The 23,015-nt window shown below is 43.2% G+C and overlaps 1 protein-coding gene across 3 annotated transcripts in view; it reads right to left on the bottom strand.

Moving 5' to 3' along the window:
* Window positions 1–289: 289 nt before the first annotated feature.
* Window positions 290–23,015, bottom strand: part of LOC124069980 (neuropilin-1a-like) — a 138,832-nt gene continuing 116,106 nt past the window's right edge. For 2 of the 3 annotated variants that reach the window (XM_046409553.1, XM_046409551.1), the window contains 12 exons: window positions 19,585–19,740; window positions 18,600–18,744; window positions 15,741–15,916; window positions 15,383–15,538; window positions 12,235–12,379; window positions 10,483–10,665; window positions 9,961–10,005; window positions 6,399–6,536; window positions 4,855–5,156; window positions 4,270–4,366; window positions 4,093–4,137; window positions 290–3,532 (listed from right to left, as the gene is read on the bottom strand). In XM_046409553.1, coding sequence (XP_046265509.1) covers window positions 3,258–3,532; window positions 4,093–4,137; window positions 4,270–4,366; window positions 4,855–5,156; window positions 6,399–6,536; window positions 9,961–10,005; window positions 10,483–10,665; window positions 12,235–12,379; window positions 15,383–15,538; window positions 15,741–15,916; window positions 18,600–18,744; window positions 19,585–19,740 — 1,863 coding nt within the window. In that variant the 3' untranslated portion in view covers window positions 290–3,257. The remainder of the gene's footprint in view (window positions 3,533–4,092; window positions 4,138–4,269; window positions 4,367–4,854; window positions 5,157–6,398; window positions 6,537–9,960; window positions 10,006–10,482; window positions 10,666–12,234; window positions 12,380–15,382; window positions 15,539–15,740; window positions 15,917–18,599; window positions 18,745–19,584; window positions 19,741–23,015) is intronic. The other variant, XM_046409552.1, reaches the window with a different exon arrangement.

The raw sequence follows: 23,015 nt of genomic DNA, 5'->3' as shown, positions 1-23,015 counted from the left end.
TCCACTCACTTGGCTCCGACCAAAGTCAGGACAGACTGATGTGAGAGTGGAGCGAATATCCTCGAGGAATTTAGTCACCCAAACTGTGCAGATGCTTTCATGTTTGAGACACTTGTCCCCAGAAAAATTAAACTTTTAACAGCAACACTCACTTATCGACAGAAACAACACTCACAAAATCTGGCTAAATTAAACCAAAACTGTCTGCAATACTCGACGCCAGTAGAGGTTTGTAATCCGACCCTTTAAAACACATCATCTCTCTGAGGCAGGAAAGACACAAAGCAGCTTTTACTTAAAACATTTATTTGATCCAATTCTTTGGAATGTAATAGTCAATGATCAGAGTCTGAGACAACAGAGACGGATGAGCCTGGATGCTGACCAGAAAGTCAAAGTACAAACAATACTTTTAGTCACTTAAGGCCTCACTGCTTTACCTTTTTTTTTTTTTTTTAACTTTCTTGGTTCCTCTCTTGTGTTTTTTCTTTTTTCTGGATCTGAGACGGCAAAAATTACAGAAGCAGTACTGAAAATAAAACAATTTTTCTCTTCATACAAAGAAAAAACCAAAACAATGGCACGTACATCAGTGGCAAAAACACAAGGTGATATTATACCAAGTAAATAAAATCGTTACGTTTCAAAGAGACGCACAGAAGCTTTTTCGAGAATGAAAATCTCTGTAAATTGTACTTCACAGAATTATAACATCTGAAACCATGTTAAAAAGAAGTAACAATAACACTTTCCTCTCCCTCCTTCTTTCTCTCTTTTCATAAATCAACATCATAAACACAGACTTTTTTTAAATATATCAGTGCAACATTTGTTTTTACATCTAGTGCTGCAGCATCCTTTCTTGTTTAAAGGGGACCGAGCTTTATGGACGTCTCTCTGCTTCTTTTGCTGTGTGTGCTGGATATTTTGCTGAGGAAAAACAAAGACGTCCGAATGAGCGTGATTTTCGAGAGCTAACAGTGAGCACCTTAACTTGATTGGAAATGTTCTCTCAGAACCGACTGAGGAGGCGGATTTCCTTTACGACAAAATCAGCTCGTCTTAAAGGAAATAACCGATGCCATGCGGACTACTGACAAACAGCCTCACTTCACATTTTGAGCTGACGAGATGCCACTTAATGCTACATTAAAAATTAGTTGGATTCCACAGTGCAGTGCAACAGGAAAATGATCCTGCAAATAGAGATTAAAGGTAAGTAAAATGGGGATGAAAATGCAAATTGCGCTGCTGAAGAGCAAATAAAACATTTTTTTTCTTTCACTGCAGATGACCTTTTAGAAAACCCAATTTTCAGATTTTTTAAACATTAATGAGCCTCATGTTTCTACCAGACACTTCTGTGGGGTCTCTGCTCTGATTAACTGGTAAACTCATCCTTGATATGAAAATGTGAATTAATTGCGTGTGCCATCGCCAGGCCGCTTTAGCTCAAAGGAAGTGGAAAAGCGAGGTAGGAACTGGACAGTCTGTTCGGCTGCAGTTCATCACCTCCTGGGTTGTTGTTGCTGTTGAACATCGTTTTTGCTTCAGTAAAGAACCTTCAAAGATTTCTCCTCTGATAGTCAACACAGGACAGAGAGTACAGCATTGTCATAGCAAAGATCAGTTCTCGTTTCTGCAGTCAGGTCAGTCAGCCTTCAGAGCGTCCTCATTCTGCGGAGGACAATAAAAGACGCCGATGGACCCGAAGAGAGACACTTGAAGTCCTTCGGATGCTGGACACACTTCTGGTTAAAGGTTTCACAGTCATTTTGTGTGCCAGTGAGAAAAGTTTGCAGTATTACAAAATATTTCGGCTCCGATGATCCATTCATGACGTGCCGTCATCGTCTCTGTGGTGCTGAGGTTGCGTGTTTTACCCTGTACAAGAACACCATTTCCCATGAGGCATTTCTCCATTAACACAAAGTCATGTTTTACATTGCTGTTCCCGTTCCCAGAGTACAATCAGAAACCAAACAAAACGGCAAGCAGATCGCGTTTGTAAAAGAAACACAAACCACAGATTAGTTGCCTCAGTCTGTTAAAACTAATATTTTCTGTACATTTTCTGAATTTTGGGGCGAGTGTGATTCCAACATAGAAAGGATACTGCGGCACTGGTGTCTTTTCTATAGAAAAGGGCGCTCAAATATATTAAAACCTATGTACAATATGTTGGATGTGTCATGTGCCATGAAAATGAGGCATTCAGGGCTCCTACACATTTTCCATTATGAAATTCCAGAGTTTTTCCAAAGCTTTCCAAAACCTAAACGTTCACTGCTTAACTTTGACCTAAACATTTCAATCTGTGTCACCAAGGCAAGAAGATCTTCAGATCTACACCAACGCATGAGATATTAGACAGCACACTACAACTCTAAAAAATATGTAGCTTTATAATCTCAGTCTGGAAAAGTGCAAATTGCTAATGCTAATTTTCAGCACTTTTCCACACGTGTAGGAACCCTGGACGGAAACGCCAGCCGATGGGAAAACAACCAGCAGAAAACAAGGCAACAGAAAAGTTGGAGGAAAACAAAAGGCACTGTTGGAACCAGACACAGGTCACGATGGTACCCGCCTTCACACACACACACGCACATGCACACACACACACACACAAAGAAAGATGGCTGCACTTCATATATACACAATCACACCTACAGCGAGACACATACACACCTCAAATGTAGATGTATATGAGTGTGACACACACACACGTTTTCTCACACACACACACACACACACACACAAACAGGGACATATGGCCAGCTAAAGAGCCAAATATCAGAATAGCAGTTTTCACACACACACACACACACACACACACTCTGCTCTTCCTGTGAAAAACATCTGAAAAACAGACAGGAAAAACAAACAAACAAACAAAAAAAATCTAATCTTGTCTTTCCATAAAAGTACACAAATGATACTTTCATCTGAATTGGTCTCAACACCAGCATGTGATAACATGAAATCAACAAAGCACACCAAAAAAACAAATAGAATCCTTAATTTTCTTTTTTCTTTCTTTCTTTTTTTTTTTTTGCTGTACAGATTCTTTATACACAGTGCCCCCTACAGGTCAGTCCCTTCAACTGCCGCTCCTGAGAAAAAAAAAATTACATTGGCTCACTTCCAGCCCACCCTGCCGTCCCATTGGTGGCTTCAGCCCTGTGTTCCTCCCTCTTGATTGGCTGCATCATGTGTCCGTGAGGAGCAATCGCAGCTCCGCCTCTCTGTTTCCCTCACGCCTCTGAGTAGTTAGTCTGTCCGTTCATCTTGTCCTTCTTTAGCTTCACTCCGTCCACCAGCTCAAAGTTATAGTTTTCCAGGGCAGATAAGTTCCTGTCCGTCATGCTGCCCTGAGAGCAGGCGCAGTACAGGACGACGCCGCAGATGGCGCCCAGTAAGACGCCCAGCGCGGACATGGCGATGATGGTGATGAGGATGGGGTCCAGGGTCTTCAGCATGTTGCCGGGACCGCCGAGCTCGCTGTTGTCCTGTGAGAGAGAGTCCATCGCTGCAAGAGAGAGGGACACAAAATGATGGACGTCCAAATGAGTTGTGATTACAGGTGGTTTTTGCATGTTCTGGATCATACAGCGCATTTTCCAGATATGAACACATTTTTTCCTTTTACAACTGCTTTGTTCTTTTATCGTTTGTCTTCACAGCTTGATTGATTGTGGAAGCAGATGTCAGATCTTCTGTGAACGCACCACCAAAGAGCCAAAAAAATAAACAAGGTCAACTAACACACTGGACAGCTAAAGAAAATGTCAAGTGTATGCAAGCTAAAATGAGCACTGAAACATATGGAAATAAGCAGAAATGACAGGCTGCCTGGACGACAGGAAATCTCAGTAAAATCTATCCTACACTTTGGAAGATTGTTCAGGTGAATGTTAAGTATATGCAGTTAATTAAGAAATATAATTAAAATATGGAAACCGACTGATGTGGTCCTTCACGATGCCAAAACACATTCGTTGTGTACAAATCTTTGCATGAGATTTAAACTGTTTCATTGTAGAACGTGTCCCCCTAACTGTTATGACAAATCTGGACTGATGCACTTACGTAGGATAAAGATCTCAGTTGGTGGAGACGTAGGAGCGTCTGGATCTGGAGGGGACACAAAAAAACCCCAAACCAAAACACAGGCTCCATTAGATTAAAACGCAGCGAGTGTATTCAGCACAGGACTAGTGAGTATAACTGTGGCACAGCACTGAGCTGTGACAGTACAGTACACACCCTTGCAGTCCTCGGCATGGAGTCCATCCATGATGTGGATGTTGTCCACAGCGATGTGACCGGCGCTGCGTCTGTCTGCGACGCCCTCCACAATCACCTGCAAACAACAACAACAACAACAACACGGTCGGCCACGTGTGCTCGTTTGAACAGGAACTAAAACCACACGTCAAACCACACAAAGCGTGTCTTTAAAGGTGCGATATGCAACGTGTTGAGGTTTGCTGACGTCAGATCTTTTTTTCTCCGTCTTTTCTCTATAAAAGCTAAATCTGTCCAGGTTCAAGAAGGCTGCAGGGAGCACCCAACAAAGTGTGTCACAGGGAAAAATTTAGTTTCTGGTTTTGCACTTTGAACTGTTGGTGTTCAGCTAAAACTTTATTTGATTGAGTGTTTTTTCTTATATTTTCATTACAATTTTCCTGATTTTACTCTCAGGTTAGATGATGGCACATTAACATGAGGCTGTCCAAATGGAGGAGGAATCATCCAAAAATGGACTTTCAGGAAAAAAAAAAACCCCTGAAAACTCTTCTGCTGCAGTTACGTGTTGAAGTGTTGAACATATCCAGGACTCTGTGTTACCTGATATGAGACTGTCGAGTGTGGCAGTAAAACTCGTCCCTCCCTCCACCGCCTGCCCTGGTGACCGCTGACCGTCCACAGGATCTGCCCGCCCTCCGCCTCCTTCCTCTGCTTGATGTGCAGCGCCCCCACGTGTTCACCGAACATGTGGTACCAGAAGGACATGCACAGGTCGGCGTCCGTCGCAGTGATGGGCAGGCTGGCCAACCTGGCCACCTTCTCCTCCTCATCATCGTCTTCAGCTGTTTTGCTTGGTGTATCTGTTTCGCTCAGCTGCATGTAGATGAAGTTCCCCGGTCCACCTGCAGGGGGCAGCAAAAGACAAGTTAAGAAGGGTGTGAAAGGCACCTGTGGTTACTGCAAATCTGTTGTCTTTTAAATATCATTACATAATGTAAAAATACAGTCAGAAATGCTGTTTTGTGTACATTTTGAATGAACATAAGCATTAATGTGACCGATATGAAAGCTCAAAAGGTTCATCATGCGTTCACTTTATGGCATTCAGTTGATTGCTTAATCCAAATATACATGACTTGTCTGCTGCAAGTGGTTCACTGGCTTTTCTTTAAGTGAACAGTTAATGAAGTCAGTGTATACGTCTAGTCCAAATGGAGCTTTGCACACGACCAAAGACATCAAACTCAAGGACTTTACAGGCGATGGAAACAAAGCACTCGGTGTCAGCGTGCTTCAGGAGAAGATCAGACCTGACACCACAATGGGCTCATTTTTTACATGTGATCTGGTTAAGTCAAGAAATCAAGGTGAAACCATTCATTTGAGAGCTGCTGCCGTCTCGACAAAAAAACATCCGTCACACAAGGCAGGAGAGCTGAGGTGCACTGATAAATGTGAGGTGCTGTATTCTTTAAAAAGTCAAGCTCTTCAAGGCCGTGCATTCATTTTGAAAATGTTCTAAGCATCTGCAAGTTCTGCTCTGGTCTATTCAGTACTTGCTGTACAGCATATTCATGAGACAGTCATGAATTAAGTTCTGTTTGTGGTTCATTGTCATGGCTTTAAACAGTGTGTAAAGTGTCATTCAGGTAGTTTTTTTAGAACTGGACTTGTTATTCATGATTTGAAGATTGTATTTCTGTTTAATTTCTGGCAAAGTTCCCACAGATGTGGATCCTCCATGGAATAATCTACCTCCGTCTGTTGTGTGGCCAACTGAGTGTAACGCCACACCTTTGTGATAGTTTTCCATGCCCACCAAGTCTTTGTCCTTCAGAGTAGGAATAAGGTTGTGAGTCCAGCGGGAGTTTTTTTATTACATCTTAGGCATCTTTTTTAAAAAAGGAGGCACTGTAGTGAATTCCCCACAGCACAGCGTGAGTGTAACGTGTTATTTAAAGAGTACAGCGGTTAAAAATACTCTTATCCTCTGGCAAAAGAGGTTCAGACAGACTTTCAACAGCTGCACAGTAACACGAAGAGCCACAGAGTGCTCTCCCAAAGCATCTGGCGAGTGCTGCTTGTAAAAAGAGCCCAACAAAAAACCCAACCCTTGAACACGAAGGTGAACAAACGTCTCCTACCTGTGTGGTCGAGCGTCGGTCCTCTGTGGATGGCAGGAGCCCCGTTGGCCTGGATGAGCCACTCAGCCCCCGTCCCGGTCTCTTTGGTCCAGCCGCAGTACGACGAGAAGTCAAAGTTGCAGGCGAACCACACGTACGCTGCAAGAAAGAGAAAAGAGCAGCCGGAAGTGAGTTTGGACGTAATAATCTTCTTTAGCTTTGACAAAGCAGACACAAGAACCCAATAGCCCACTGGCCACGATGAAGCAAACAAAGGGCTAATGAACAATCATCAACTTTTGAGCAAAAAATGGCAAGTTTTTCCTTTAAGCTGATTCACACATTCACTGACAGTAAATGTCTCCGTGTGCTTGAACTGAAGTGTTTGATTTATTGTTTAGCTGCCTCTGAAACCCTCTGTCTGCTAGAGGAATGAGACGAGCTTCCTCCGATGAGGTTTGTTAAGTTTCCAAAACAAAAATAATCCGACCATCATGCCCACCTAATGAAGCGACAATGTGAAGGTGAGAAAGTGTGCAGAACCCTGAACTCAGCCCTTGCCTGTTCTTATAATCCTCTCCAGAAAGCCAATCAAATGTTCCTAAAAGTATTAGCTGCTGGACTCTTCGAGTTCTCAAAAGCTGCTCTGTGCAAACCAGTTTTCTGCTTTACAGGCTAAAATCTACAATCATGCTCAGAGTTCATCCACTAAATTGACTCGTGTTGAGACAGGGAGAGGGGGCAGCCCGATAAAGAAACTGCATGTGTTGTCAAGTCAGTATTAGAAAGCTGCTCCTGCTGAATTGTACACAACAATATAAATTGTGTAGCTTGTGGAAAACATGTCAGAGCAAACGAAAGGCTTGTACAGATGGGATTGGGTGAGAGTTGCATACGTGGTAAAGAGCTGCAGGGCACTTTCCTCCACAGCCTCAGTGGAACAAAGGAACAAGGACGTCACCGCTGATAGAAAACAGCACCAACACGTACATGTGTTTGGTATCAGGACATGGAGAAGAGACGGAGATGCAGAGGAATGGAGGGACCTTCCACAGAGAGAAAGAGAGAGAGAGGCGTGGTGCCACTAACATGCAGATGTGGGCCCCATGAAAAAGAAAAATACGACATCTCCTTCCCTCCTCTCTGCCTGTGCCTGCAGTCGACTGGCGGCAGCGGTTCACCACAGCGTTCAAGTGAATGCAGGCCTCCGTGAAACACTGAGCATGTTGTTTCTGAGAGGCTAATAGGATGCAGGGATGACCGTGGAGCTGGTAACCCTCCTCCAACCCCAAGCTGCCTTCACGCGATGCTTCGACTCGGCTAATTGAGACCCAAGAGGCCTTTATTCTCTCGCTCTGTCTCTCTCTCCGGCTACCTCGCTCCATTCCTCTCTTTTACCTTCACCCCCAAACCTCCCTACCTCTTTATCCATCTCACGCTCCTTCTTTCTGTCTCTGTGCATCCCCCCCTCTTGCTCGCTCTTCCTCTCTCTATCTGTCTTTGTCTCTCGGTCACTGCTGGGTTCGTTTCTTCTACCTTTCTGCCTATTCATTCCTCTCCTTCTTCTCTTACAAATGAATTGAATTTGGCTGATTCACAAGAGATGATAAACTGTGACACGGTGCTGTGGTGTTCATGCAGGAAGTAAAGCGAGGCTATAAATGTGGAGTGAATGCAGTCCACACATGTCCTCTATGTCTCTTAATAGAAGAAGACCTGCAACTGATCCAAAATTTTCTATGCACGCCTTTTGGGAATGTATTTCCTCTCCAACCAGTTTTCCTGTAGCTGCTGTACCCATTCCTATAAAGTGCAGTGTCAGTTACATAAAGAATTCATAAGGTTGTAACCTCAAATGCCCCGAGTCAGTTTCAATTTACTCTTTCTGCACTATAATGTAGTGCTGTCCACTCCCAGTGTTGAAGATAAATCTGGATGGTTACAAGATGATTAAAGTGATACAAAATACAAAATTCTGTTTCTGCTACATAAATTACTTCAGTTTTGTTGCTTTTCATCCCACTTCATAGCACTGAAACTGCCCTCATCAAAGTAACAAATCCCTAAAGTTGATTAGAATTCTTCTGGATTTGAGCTTCTTTTGACACTTTGGATCAGGCTATCCTACAGGACATTGTTGAAAAATGGGTTAGCATCAGGAACACTGATCTCCAGTGGGTTAAATCATATTCATCAGACGGGACTTTCTCAATAGCCGTGGACAATGCATCCTCCTGAGTGGCCCCTGTGACCTGTGGTGTCCCCCAAGGCTCCATTATTGGCCCTTTGTTGTTCAGTACCTACACGCTACCACTGGGACATGAACACGAAATGCAGGGCCACTGTTATGCTGATGACACACAGATCTATGTCCAATTAAAAATCAGAGAATAGGTCAGTTTTAATCATATGTTATCCTGTGCAAAGGCTGGATGTCCTTTGGCTTCTCCTCAGCTAAATCAGTCCAGCCCTACTTTACAGAACCATCTTGGATCCTCGTTTTCAAATACCAAATGTGAAGGCAGAAACATGGGTGTGAAGCACTTTGTAGCTCTCTCTCTATGAAAAGTGCTGTATAAGTTAAGATTATTATTATGTTAATTTTCCTTAAAAATAAGCAACCTGGAGAAGAAAAACAATCCTTAGTTTAACTGATCATAACGAAGGCCATACGTGAAACGGACTTGCAGGAAGACGCTGCTTTGTTTTAAGGGACAACAGGTAAATAAACTTGGTTGTTCAGTCTGAATCGTAAAACAATAGAGACGAATTTTGCTGCCGCATTGTTCAGGCCATTGCAGAGTAGTACAACGGGTAAATAAAATAATAATTTGTCTTTTTACAGTTTATGACTTTAACTGCAAGAACGAGAGATTTGGTTTTTTGTTTCCTTCTCTTCACATCTTTCCACAATCACATTTTTCCTCCCCTCTCCTAATCCTCACCTTGTTTGTTGTCAGTCCGTCTCCCATCTCAACATATTGTCATCTCTGTTGTCTAATTCTCTCTTTTCTGTCTTCCACTTGTAATTTATTTATTTCATTGCACTTACTGCCACGGCCAATGAAAAAAACACATTACCACAAACAGTGCAGTGCAATGCAGATGCATTTCAGAGCAAATCCATCAACGTTTCTCTCTGCAGTCCAGTTGCGTCAGGGCTGAGCTGTATTGTGCTCAAGTCTCATTTGTGAACTGGGCCGATGAAAAAGCCATTTACTCCCATGGAAGTCGGTTTCATTGTTCTTTGTGACTGCAGTCAGTACTGTTGGTGACACTGAATGATGGGACCGCCGGCTGAATTAATGCACTGATCTGACAACCTTGAACTGGCACATTTATTTGTACATTCTGCCTTGCAAAACGGTTCAACCCAACTTTAAAGTTGCTGCATAGTTTAGAGAATAGAAGAAAGTGACTAAGACAGGATGGTGGGTAGAGAAAGAACAGAGATGAGAAAAGATAAAGACAGAAGAAAAATGAAAAAGCAAAACAAAGAGCGAGCAGATCAGAAGAGACGGAGCGCGATAAAAGAACGACAAGAAGAGTAAACATGGAAGCAGATTGCGGCGGACATCCTCACCTGGTATGAAGTCCATGATGGGGTCGACCCCTGTGGTGCCTCCTGCTAGAGACAGATGGGACAGTCAGAGAGGGGTCAAAGGTCAGGTGGTTTGTTGCCGCCCACACAGATGCCAGCACAAACTGAACTCATCTCGGTTTACAAGAAATCAACACCAAGCTTTGCAATTCAGGAGATATTTTTTAGAAGTCAAGCAAAACAAGTACACAATTCAGTCAACTGGAGAGGGAAAAAATAAAAATTCATGGTCTTAGTCCAGCGAGCTGCCCTTCCGTCAAGTCAAAAGGAAACTACCATCGCAGTAGACATGACAGAGACGAGGCCCATAGGATAAAAGAGTGAGAGTGTTTCTACTCTACAAGCAGAATTACAAAAATTATTCTAATGCAGAATTTGTTCTTTTATTAAAGGTTTTTTTTTCGCATTTTTCACAAAGCACATTGTCACTTAGTTTTCAGGAACGTTACCTAAACGAAAGCATAAATACAAACTTGGAGGAGGAACTGAGTTGTGGAGGTTTACCTGTCACTATGTCGTAGTCGTCAGGGGCCTCGGTCTCGCCACCACATTCCTGCTGTCCGTCCTCACAGTCCGTAGCCGGGGTCGTGCCGGGCACGGTGGTCGGCGCTGTGGTGGTGGCTCCAAACGTGGTCATGGGAAACGTGGAAGCGATGGGCGTGGTGGAAGGGGCAGGGGTTGTAATGTCTGAGAGGGGAGATGGATAAAAGACAGTTTCAGAATCCAGACACTTGCTGTTTGCTCAGCTACACGACACCTACACAAAAAGTTAAACTGAGCCATTAAACTACTCACTGCAACAGCATCTGAAGCTTAATAAGGGCTTTGGCTTTGAGATATTAGGCTGCATACCAGACACTCGAAGTGTCTCGACTTTTCTAAAGATTCAAGAGCCAACGCTTCGGTTTCCCACCGAGGACCAAAGTAATAATGACACAATCTCTTGTATCTTGTTAAAGTCGACCATGCAGCCGATGTGTGATGATGTGTTTTTATGGAAATGAGGCAAACTGAACCTGCATTAGCATATGTAGGCTATGTAAGAAATCACAGATGGTGTGCATGTAATTAAACTTTGTAAGGAAACGTGTTTGCAGCGTTTTGAGTGGGATGGAGGTTTGCTCTGACAACAGCATGCGTGTAAGTGGATGATTTAACTCGAAGGTTGAAGCAGCAACAGAAATGTTTGAGACTGATCTGCAGTTAGTTTCTCTCGTGTTTCTGTAAGCTTCATTTGATGTTTTTGTGGAAACAGGAAGAGAAGAAGCACTTTTGGAGAAGTTGCTCAGTAAATCCAAATGAACTGCTGGGTAAGTGATCTCACATTCAGCACCTCACATTACAGGGCTTTTAATATCAACTGTAGTACATTTTGTTTATTCATTAGTATGATATCAGGCCGTTTGCCTGTTAAGAGCACTTGTGATCAAAGTTTATCATCATGTGCGTTAATGAAGAGATAAAGTCTTGATTTGGAGGATTGGAAATGATTGCTGATGTTTCTTAAAGGGCTCTGATCTATGTGGCGTAAGTTATACACCATAAGTTATCATTGTATGTGTGTGTGAATGTTCACACATGTGCAACACACTACGAATGCCCCCATAAGACACTACAGATGTGGACTTAACAGAAAGTTTGCAAGCAAACTTCTTAATCAAAGACCCCCTGAGATCTCCTCACACGCCTGAAGTTTATCTCCTTATCTTCGTTCCACTCTCTCTCTCTCTCTCTCTCTCTCTCTCTCACACACACACACACACACACACACATCTCTCATTGTCTACTCTGCAATCTCTCCTGCTCTGGCTGATCCTTATCGTTCTCCCTATAGAGCAACCAGATACTCCAGAGAGCCTCCCTCCCTCCCTCCTCCCTTCATCTGTTCCTCCCTCACTTACTGTGGGAGGTTGAGCCCTCCTCTCTCTCTCTCTCTCTCACACACACACACACACACACACACACCATGCAGCTATGACCACTGCAGCAGCAGAGATAGTCGTCTGCCATGACTTGCATCAGCCCTCCGTGTGCTCGCTCTCCTCGCTCTCTAATTAAAGTGCAGATAAGCAGCCTGAAGTGTAAGCAGTTCGTTCCTCGCTGACTGATTGCTTGGTTGGCCGGCTGAGGCCAACATCACATTAATGCAAATGCCTCTTAAAGTGCTGTTTGCATGTTGAACATTTTCCTCCTGCACTAATGTTTTAGAGTGGTTTCCCAAACTCCATTTCATATCGAGTCGATGCAGACGCTCACCGTCCAGTTCACAGCCCAGCAGCTCCAGTCGGAGCCCCAGGCCCTCGTTGGTGGCTCTCTCTGGGTAGATCCTGACGAAGCGGGTCAGGAGGGGACCCACTGACCTCAGCTCTGGAGTGTCGTGGTTCTGATTCCCGATGAACATCTGAGGCAGAAGACAGAGCAGAGGAGAGTAATGAGAGGCTGTGAACTGAAGTTTGCAAACTCTGCGCGACCCAGCTCAGCTTCTAGATGCAAATAGCGAGTGTTGATTTGATGCAGTTCATAATATCAGAAATAAACCGACAAATCACAGACAAATCCGACTCCCTAATTGCACGGTAAATCCCTTCTACGCTGCCGAAGAAGAACAACACAAACAATAACATTTGGTGTTCTAACGTAAGTCTGCTTCTGATCAAGCATCACTCAGGTTTGATAAGAAGCTGAAACAAAGTGAAGAGAGGAAACAAAAGCAAAAGCCAGGAAATCAGAACCAGAGGCCATCCTTTCATATGTCTGACAAGGAAACGGCACAGATGAAAATGGTTTCCCTCACACCGGGAGCCCAGTGGTGGGACACCAAACACCAAAAGCACTCCTGCTTGTCTGAACTGCTGAGGTTTCCTTTTGCCTGATTTATTACAGGCTACAGTGTAGCGTTACAGGTGGAGCTCGGATGTGACCGTGTGTGTAGGAGGCAGAATTTGGAAGAAGATTTGAATCTTTATGGGAACAAAAAGCCAATACACCGAAAAATGTTGTCTTTGTCTGAGTAGAATTGCTGCGGTACGTGCTAACACCTCGGCAGATTGCTTTAGCATTTACATCAGCTTGTAGCACGCTAACATAAAAAGAAAGATGATGTCTCTCAGGTTCACGATGTGTAGTGCGCCGTCCTGTCCGGGACTGAAGCTAACTAGCTGGGTTGGGCGTTTCTGGTTGTTATTTTCGTACTTACATTTTTTTGGCCACAATAATCGTGCAGTGAATGCCTGATGTGGTCACAGTCCTGTAGGACATGTGTTTTTAAGGGTTTTTTTTTCTGTTTTGTTGTTGTTGTTTTTTGCCTTTTTGTATCTGGAGAATCATAGTTTTCTAATGCAGTTGTTTATTTATTTTAATTTATTCTAGCACAGCTGTTCAAACTGCTGTTTTGGTGATTCATCTGGGAGAGTTTTCATGCCAATCAAAGCCATTGAAGAAGTGCTGTGAGTCACGTAACACCTTCTATGGGAGAAATGAATGGGACTCTTACTTCTGAAACCAGGGGCACCTACAGTGACCATAATAAGTGAATAATGCATTAATATTTATTGGGGTTTGAATAGCGTTTTTCTTTTAAGGATATTAATAGTTTTTTTCCTAAAGGTACATAATTATTTCCAGTAAACTTATATATTTTTGGGAACGTTCTTGGCCTTTAAACTTTCCACTCATTTTTAATGCATTCAGTCAAACCTGCCTAGTACAAAGCTGAGCACAAAATTCACTCTCAGTCTAAATGTGATCCTCAGTGTTTTTCTTGGATTGGTGTTTGTGCTTCGGTGAGGTAACCAACAGGCCGACATGCACAAGCACAGTATGTACAGCGTGACACGTATGCACCAGCCAGGGCCTCACTGAACCTTCCTGCCTCGTCTTTTGAGGAGGTTTTATAAAAAGACACAGGAAGCCGAGCAGAGAGACAGGGTGAGGGGACGGCGGAGCATCTACAGCTCGGTCTGCAGTAAACCAGCAGGGCTCTGATTCGTCCGCCCTGCCATCTGGAACACATAGAGGAGGATGTTGCACCAACGAGGCCAGCCAAGGAGAGGAAGTGGCGCCTTGAAAGCAATGACATGAATTTCCTCTCGAGGATCAGAATCAAAGTCGCCCAAATCACTGAGAAGAGTTGCAGACTGAGGCTGGTGCAATCGAATGTGTTTTTTAATCTCTCCAGTGGTAGTCTTTTGTACTTTTGCACCCATCAGTAAACCAAAAGAGTGCAGCAACGTCTTACATTTGTCAGTGAATGTGTACTGCAGGTGGCCATGACTACTCATTTCACATCACCACATAATTCTTCCTCTGTTTGAGTGTAGGCTGTGTTTCTGAAGTGAGGCTTCTTGTCCTTATAATCATAATAAAAATGTGATGCCTGAGAGCAGACACTCAGGGTGAAAAAACCCAGAAATCGCTCCTCATGCTCGATTGCTGTGAACCCACTGTAATAATTTAAGGCGGCTTAGACATACATAATAATGTTTTTATCAGCTCTTCAATTCTCTTATCGGATTACCGCAGATTTTTAGAGAGGAAATCTAATTAATTCACTTAATTACAGACTTGTTATTTTTCATATTGCTGCATTCTTGGAATGCGATTTTATACAAAGAGCTAATGGATAAAGAAGTCATTAACACAAATGAAATTCTTTTAACACCCACGCATGTCATTAAGTTCCACTTCCAGAGCAGAAGTTAATAAGACCATCTGGGACCTCTGATACGTCGTGTGCAAGGCCTGAGTGAATGAGCGAAAGAACAAATCAATCAGCAAGTCAGGTGAAAATTTTGTTAAACTTAGGAGTAACACTTTTTAAACATTATTTTTCACTTTTTTGTCTGTATACCCATAAAGTTATTTGCTCAAACACACCCCATATTTCCTCATGTCAAGGTTCTGTCGACTGCGTCACACAAAAGCATCAAACAAACAGCACAGACTGAACTCGTACGGGTGGCAGTCTGTAATTTGGGTGCTAAATATTTCAATGCAGTAGCGACGTTGTGGCCAGTCGAGCAGCTGTCTGACGGCCTCCAGGAATTACAGATTACAGTGAGAGGAGGTTTATTTCATGTCAACAACCTTTTATCTGTTTCCTGTGTAATTTACTTTCCATTAATCTGTGCTGGCCTGCATCACCACACCGCTTTGAGCAGGAGGGGGGTGACAAAGTAGAACCATATCCAACTATTTCACTAAGTTTAATTGCATATAAATAAATCTACACCATGAGTAGCTGATACCAAAACTCGCACATCACTTAGAATTGAATTGAAATCTTGACACTGAAAAATTTTCTGCCACTCTGCGTAATATTCGCAGTAATAACATACGAAACTCTTCATGCACAGCAGTCAAACGCAGGTTGAATGTTCATCGTGTACGCGTGTGTTGAACCAACCTTGGGCTTGGTGGTGTTGTCCTCCTTGACGATGGTCCACTCCTCTCCATCCAGGCTGTGGCCCACCCTAAACCTCTTCATAAAGACGTTCCTGTCGCGGTGTTTCCCTCCCTGGATCACCACGCCGCTCACCATCTTGTCCTGGCCCAGATCCACCTGCCAAAGAGGTAAAAGAGGTTGGTTTGATAAATGATTGTATCGTACATGGTTGGTTTTTTTTTGTTAAATAGAGTCCCATCCCATTACACCATTAAAAAAATACAAGGTTTCAAGTGAAGGTCTGTTCTCAGTGCCCCGGGTCTCTCTGGCCCCACTATTCCCTGTCCATGAAGGCCTCACAGTTGCCTATCAAACCCACCTGCAGCCACTCATTCCTGAAGGGCTGCTTGGTTTGCTGCCCGGTCCAGCCCGATCTCCCGGTCAATAAGCGGGCGTTTTCAGCCACCCAGCCCCGGTCGGCGTACGACGAGGCGCTGATCTGAGCGTCTGAGATCTGACCTGACACCATCCCCAGCATCCCTGAACATGGGTAGTCTGAGAGAGAGAGAGAGAGAGAGAGGGAAACAGTGGCGGATAAGAAACTTTTGAAAGGCGTACTGTATGATAAGAAAGGCTGCTGTCTTATCTCGTCGTTGCTTTAGTCAGCGGTTTTAGTTGATGCCCCCTGGGTTCTGCTGCAGTGCTTAAACTCAAAAGTAAAAACACAAAAGACTCATTTATCATCTGTGGGATGAGTTTGTTTGAATTGAACACGGGATGATGCAGCCTTTTGTGTGTTTAAATACTGATTTCATATTGAACTGCTAGTCAAGTTAACTTATTTGTCACTACTAGCACTTGTTTGCCAAAACGTTGTTCTGTTTATACTGTATAAAGGTGCGTGTTTGTTGCCACAGACTGTACGATTTGTGCTGTTCTGTACTTTTCCTACAGCTACTACTGACACAAAGTCCGTGTTCAGACCAACAACAGCACTTAGTGGGTGTTCAGAACGAAAACAGCCAGGGAAACAAATCCAAAGTGCTGCTTTGCTTCAGGTGTCATCCGGTTTGAGGACCAGATCCGTCAGTCTGAAGGCTTTTCAAATGCCAAAACACTGCACAGCGTTCAGAGTATCCCGAGGAAGGACTTTACAGCTCTGGAAAGTCATCATGAGGAAAACAGTGGAAAGAAAACTAAATGTTATCTACCAGGAATGTGAGCTTGTGTGAATTTGATTGGGGAAAGCAAGGCCTCGCTGGATGATGACATCTGGCAGTGAAACTTGACCCCCGCTCAAATCTGCTAACTGGAGTCCCAAGATCAAATCAAGTCAGTTATGTAGTTTAGTTATCCTCTAAATCACATTACTGTCTGTACAACATACACAACCTTCTCTTCTCAGACTCTTGATTTTTAAACAAAGAAAAAACTTATGAAAACCCGTTACGTTATCATCTGCACCTACAGTCAAGCCTTGACATGAACTCATATCCACTGCAGGGTATTTTCAGTGCCTGCTACAACTGCTGCTTCTGTTATGAATTTATTTTTTGCGTGCCCATCTGAGATTTACACGAGTACATGTTGTTGTCAGGAGCCAGGAAGCAGCTGGTAGCAGAGTCCTTGGCAAATGTTGGAGGTTCAAAGTCTCGTCTCATGGGCACTTGACACTGACAGACTCGCCTGTTGAACGGGAGGCTACACGTGGCCTCGAGGCTATGAGACAATCTGTTGAACAAGCAGGCCAGTCTGCTTCCTCTGACGTCGTTCAAGCATTAGGAGATAAACTCGGATAATTACTGCACAACTACGAGACGTTGTCTGTGCTGTTGTTTTTCTCGGAATAAGAAAACTTAAACAAATTCGTAAATGTGTGGACACAATGGTCTGGTCACTGTGAGCCAAGTTAAATCCATCATCCACAACAAGCTGGATCTAATATCCGGCCTCGAACAGTCGCGGTCTCAGTGTGATATTTGTATTTGACAAATGCTTCCAGAGTTGTGTCTGGTGCTTAACTACATCTCCTGAGGATGTAAATTCCTCCGTAACGTGATTTTACAACTACTTAGTGTTCTTTATTGAAACCCCCCACCAGGAGCAGCACACCAAGCTGCTCATGTAATTTATCACTTCTTTAAATTGCATGTTTTGGGTTAGGAGTTTGGTTTAAGATTAAATATTTAATATTAAATTCAGGTCACAATGTGCATCAAGTCACCAGATTTGAAGCTCTGATCCACGTTCAGTACTTGCACACAACACACACACACACACACACACACACAGACCCACATTTTCCCAGTTGTACGATTACATCTCCTGAATCACCCGTCTAGCACTCCATAGCCTGTTCTTCTATGAGTTAGAGCCTAATATCTACTTTATGGAGCTCTCCTACTGAGATTTGCTTGCAGCATATCAAGGACTAAGGTTTATGTAATGTTAGAGGATGACTAATGAGGCAGCATGATTTTCCTCTGCTCCGCTGTAATGAATAACGGTGTCCTTCTGTGGGAGTTTGTGCCCGCCTTGGAAGCGGTGATTATTTTAAATCAACAGAGAGCAGCAGGAGATTCTCATTCAGCAGCCAAAAAGATACTGGTTTGATTCACGATGTGCAACAGTGAGAAAATGTGATTATAGGGAGAGCGTATGGCCCGAGAAGAACCGCGGTCCAGCGCGAAAAACAGGAAGGACTTTTCTAGAAGTGTGGTTAACTGTCACTCACTTCCTCCAGAGTTTCCATGTTAAGTGACTGACGTAATGCATCCCGTGTGTGGGGATGTGCATTTAATTGTTAGAAAGTGTCAAAACAATGGTTTTGTTTTTTGTTGTTTTATTTTGGTGAAAATGGTAAAAAATGGTCTTGGTAATCGTTTTTGGTTGGCCATGGACTTAGACAGAAGATGATTTTTCTAAACAGTGAGCTTAGTGAGCAAGTGGCAAATATATTAGAGCCTGGAAGTGAAAGACACAGATATCAGTGTGTGTGTGCACATGCCCGCACTACACACATGTTTGTTAGATTACATAAAACTAAAACTAAAGATCCCTGTGGTGACAGAGAAGGCTAATTAAGAAAAAAATGTATGAAATATATAAATAAAATATGCAAAAGTGTGTGCCAGAGTTGGTGAAAATCGTAAATCGGCGCATCAGGAGTCCAGGCAGGGAGCGTAGCCTCGTGTACAGTACAGTGAGTTTGCGTCCTCGCGGCGGCTGCTGACGTTACCTGACGTCCTGCAGCCGTAGATCTCAAAGCGCATACAGATTCCCTGCTCCCAGGACGAGGGCCTGATGCGGATGTAACGAGCCAGAGTCTGTCTGGGGAGGTAGGAGCGAACCTCGTCCGTCGGGTTGCTGTTCCCCTGGAAGATCTGAAGACAGGAAAACACAGAAGAAGAAATAAGAATTACTGCTTCTGTTTTTGTGCTACTTCAACTTGTTATCAGAGATTACTGCCATGGAAACTGTTAACTACGACTAATACAGCTTGTCACTTCTGCTACCTCACAGTTGGTATTACAAGTAGCTACTTCTATGGCTACTGTTAATATTACTGTGTCCAAAATGCTTTATTGGTACTGAGGCTGCACATGACTACAGTGTGTCTAAATACTGGATGGATGTTGTCTGCAGCAGCATGTGGTCTTGAAGACTTTCAGGGTAATTTCTGTATGACAGTAGCCTACATTATATTCCTCTGTCCCACATCTATGCTATTATTCAAATCAAGTCAAATACTGCGTGAAAAGCCAAGCAACATGTGCAAAAATCATCTGACTGTAAGCCTCCTCCAATAACCTCCTTGTGTTTCAGTGTTTCATCTGGTTTGAGGTTTACTGACATAACAAGGCTGTTTAAGATGAGACATCCGAACTGAATTCAGCACCCTGGAATAATCTGATGCTAATGTGAGCGTGTACTTGTACGACATCCATCAGTGTGCTGCTTTGTGAGAAACATTCAGTGTGTCTCTGAACGTGCCTGAGACAACTTCCAGACCGGTGTTGCTCTGAAGAAATGAGCCTGATTTCGATGTATAGCAGACTCATTTCTGTGGAGGCTCGGATTAGGGATGCTGCAAAATGTTGTCAGCCTTGGAAAACACTGATTCAGCCACCCACACTTCTGTATTGATTAGCATGCAGAGTCCTTCATTACTCATGAATATTAGATATCTACGTGTTGTTGCAGCATCAGTGACTCATCATTACCTTCTGCTTTGAGCCCTCCTTCACGGTCACCCAGTCCTCTCCGGTGGAGCTCAGGTCCACTTTGTATGAGCGGACAAAGTAATGCTTCTTTGTCTCTTTTGAGATTGCTCCCTGCGTCCCGATGGCGGTGACAAATCGGACAAATCCCAAGTCCACCTGGAAATGCAGTGAATACAAGGACAGGTTAGTGATGAGAGATCAAAGTGCTGAATAAACGCTTCAAATGGTGAGCTAAAGTTCCGGATAACATAAACTGCTGGCCAGCCTCAAAAAGCATTTAAGAACGGAAACAACAGCCTGAAGGGGGAAAAGTATTGAATTTTAAAGCCTGATTTGACCCCAGTCTGCTCAGACCTAATGTTGTGTTTGTTCTAGGCAGATCTTTCTGCTGCAAAGGGGCCTTCTTTTGGAGTTTCTTCTCAGACCTTCCAAACAAAATACAATCTGAAGTTATAACCATCTTGTATATGAAGGGCACAGAATATCCTGCAAATACAACACTGTCTTGTACCACTGGAAGCACAGAAGGCTCAGATCTCATTAATTATACTGCGATCCGTCCGTAAGTAGACAGTGAAAAATCAGAGCAGGACGCTGGAGAGATCGCCAGCCCCGTTTGTTAAGACAGCCACCTGTCCGCCACACAGCGAAGACCTTCACAGGAACATTACGCAGTCGGGATGCTCCACCACTAAACTGCTGACAAGTGCTGTAAGTCATGTTATTTTCTCCTCAAACACGCACTGATGTGCTGGAGGATTAAAATATTGTGTGGCCACGATGTGAAATCCTGAAATGTTTTATGATTTAAAATTTACAGTGAAAAGGTTACGTGGGTGTTTATAGCCCTCTAAGTGGAGAGGTTGTGTCAGACCGACAGCAGAAGCCGTGAGAGAGACGGTGAAATGTAGGCCTCCCTTTCCATGAACACCCTGCATGTCGAGTGCAGTCCTGTCCTGATCGACTACCAAACTCACTAACTTGATAAAACATTACAGAAGACAGTGTGGTGTTGAGCGAAAACTTTTGTCAGAACAGATGCAAGCAGTTTCTTCCTGCTTTCAGTCTTTGTGCTAAGCTGGGCTTAAAGAGACAGTTCACCATGGAATAAAAACTACATGCTTTTACCTGTGGTGCTATTTATCCATCTGCATTGTCCTGGTGTGATAATGATGCCAGATGGCAGTTCACTTGTGAGAACGGAGATTATCTAAACTGCAATTCTCTGAGGAAGCTGCAGGTTTTAAGATTACTGTCTTTACGGCTAATGTTTGCCGTTCAGGAGATTCGCTTCGCTCAACCTCCACCCGCCTTTCAGTTTTATTTTCTGAACAAATAGTTCATTTGCAGTTGTGAGAACCTCTGCAGACCGTGGCAGACGTCTGCTAAATCAAGGCAAATGGCGGCCTCAGCTTAAAATAGGCAACATTTCTCTGGTGTGTGAGGGGACTTTCCACTTTGACTGGGTGACTAGACTGACTAAACGTATTGTCTTGTGTCTGATTCAGTTAGAACAGCCAGAGCAGTAAACAAACTCACTAACAGAGACCTGATTCTCAGGACACGCCGACCAGACGTCCTGACAGCAGATTCCACCTCATGAAACTCTGGAAGCGTCTTAGTTTTGGTGTTAAACGCAGTTCCACAAATGGGCAACTTTTTTGATCATCTTTATTTCATGAACAGTTTTACTTGTTCAAAGCAATTCTTAAAATAAGTGAAATTACAGTGACATTATCACATCTTGTGGCTATACTTCCTCCACTTTCCACATGAAATTATGATCTAAGGGCTGAATAACAGATAAAAAGACTTGCTCAGATGGCCGAGGCATTTTATCTCACTACAGCAAAGACGAGTCCAGGACAGAAACAAAGCGGTTCAAAGTACTTGAAAAGAAAAGAGATAAAAAAAAGATTAATAAAAAAGATTGTTATCATCAAAGAGAGAGTGGGAGTGATAACAGAAAGCCTCACAGTGGTCTTTTTAAACAGTGATTCACATTCGGGTTTGCTGTCCACAAACACTATCACACGAACACACGAATCCCAGTCATCACATCAAGGTCCTCCGAACTGCGCTGAAGCCTGAATTAACTATAACTGCATTAAATGAGGTGACATTCAATATGACTTCCATTTTATTGCACGTCAACTCAATAAAACTGCTCGCTTATTGAGTTTGGAAATTATCAGTTGCATACCAAAATACACAGCACTTCATTATGTGGGACGCCTGTGATATATGGTGTGTAATTATATTACTACAGAGACGGTGAACATGGGAAAAGACCAGAGGCCACTATTTAACTTCCTCCCACTGTTGCTTTTTCAGGAAAAGGGAATGAAATGGCTTCTCGTGGGTCTGTGTGGGCTCTGAGCGCGACAGGGAGCCCCCTGGGAAATGATATTTGGTGGGATTGCTCGAAGGCGTTTCCGAGCTGCGTTCTATTCCAGTGAGAAGCATGGTAAGCTTTGTTGGAAAATGAAATAAACAAGCTACTAGATACATACTGCTGTTCACTGTTAGATCAAAAGTTGGGTTAAAAAATTAGGTAAAGTGGTTTCCAGTGCTCCCAATCCTGCCATCTTAAAATGAAGCGACGTCTCCTCGTGACGTCGTGACAGGTTACGACCTCGGCGTTGACGCGAGTCCTGGAGAGGCGAGAGCATCCATATTTGACAATAAAGAGAGCCAGGACTTATTTTGTGTAACAGTGATATTTTCCTTCTTTCTTATCTTGAATCATCTTATGACCTCTTGGATTTGCCCTCCAGACTTTTAAAGTAAAAATGCTCTTCTGAGGATTCAGTGGTCTGCTTTGTGTTATGCGACGGTGAACTGGAAATATTCCAAATCTCAAGTGATGGTGAAACAGTCAATGTGAGGGTGTTACCTCAGGCTTTAGGAAACTCTAATGTGCATCTTTTTTCTTTTAACTTCTTGACTGGTAAAAATATAACACTGATTTTTAAATTACACATTCATGAACAAACAAACCTGTCTGAGCAGATCTCTGTCTCATTTAGCAAAAACCTTCAAGATATCTTGTAAATGACAGTTTTTTCCTGTATTGTTACAATAAAGATATAGATAAAGCCAAAGGCAAACGTATTTCAAAGCATTGTTTAAGTATAGTATAAATATTTGTGTTGGACAGAAAAACACGTATTCAGGTGTTGTGCACTGAAACAAAAAAAACTGAAAAGTGAAATAAAAAACAGAATTTGGCCTCAGAACTTCCAGTAAGCCACTGGCCAGCTGTTGCAGTTGTTCTGGTGTTTTTTGTCGTCAAAGCTCCATTTTCCAAACTTCCTCTTTCAAATGACTAAGGCTAATTGCTTCTCCATATTCTAATTACTCAACACTCGGCGGTGCCCATATTTATGCCACAGAAAATAGTCACACTTAGAGCTTTTTAATGAAGGGAA

The sequence above is a fragment of the Scatophagus argus genome, chromosome 13, assembly GCF_020382885.2.
Source record: "Scatophagus argus isolate fScaArg1 chromosome 13, fScaArg1.pri, whole genome shotgun sequence".
NCBI classification, from domain to species: domain Eukaryota; kingdom Metazoa; phylum Chordata; class Actinopteri; family Scatophagidae; genus Scatophagus; species Scatophagus argus.
Note: the sequence above shows the minus strand (reverse complement) of the source record. Positions and strands in the feature narration are given on the sequence as shown.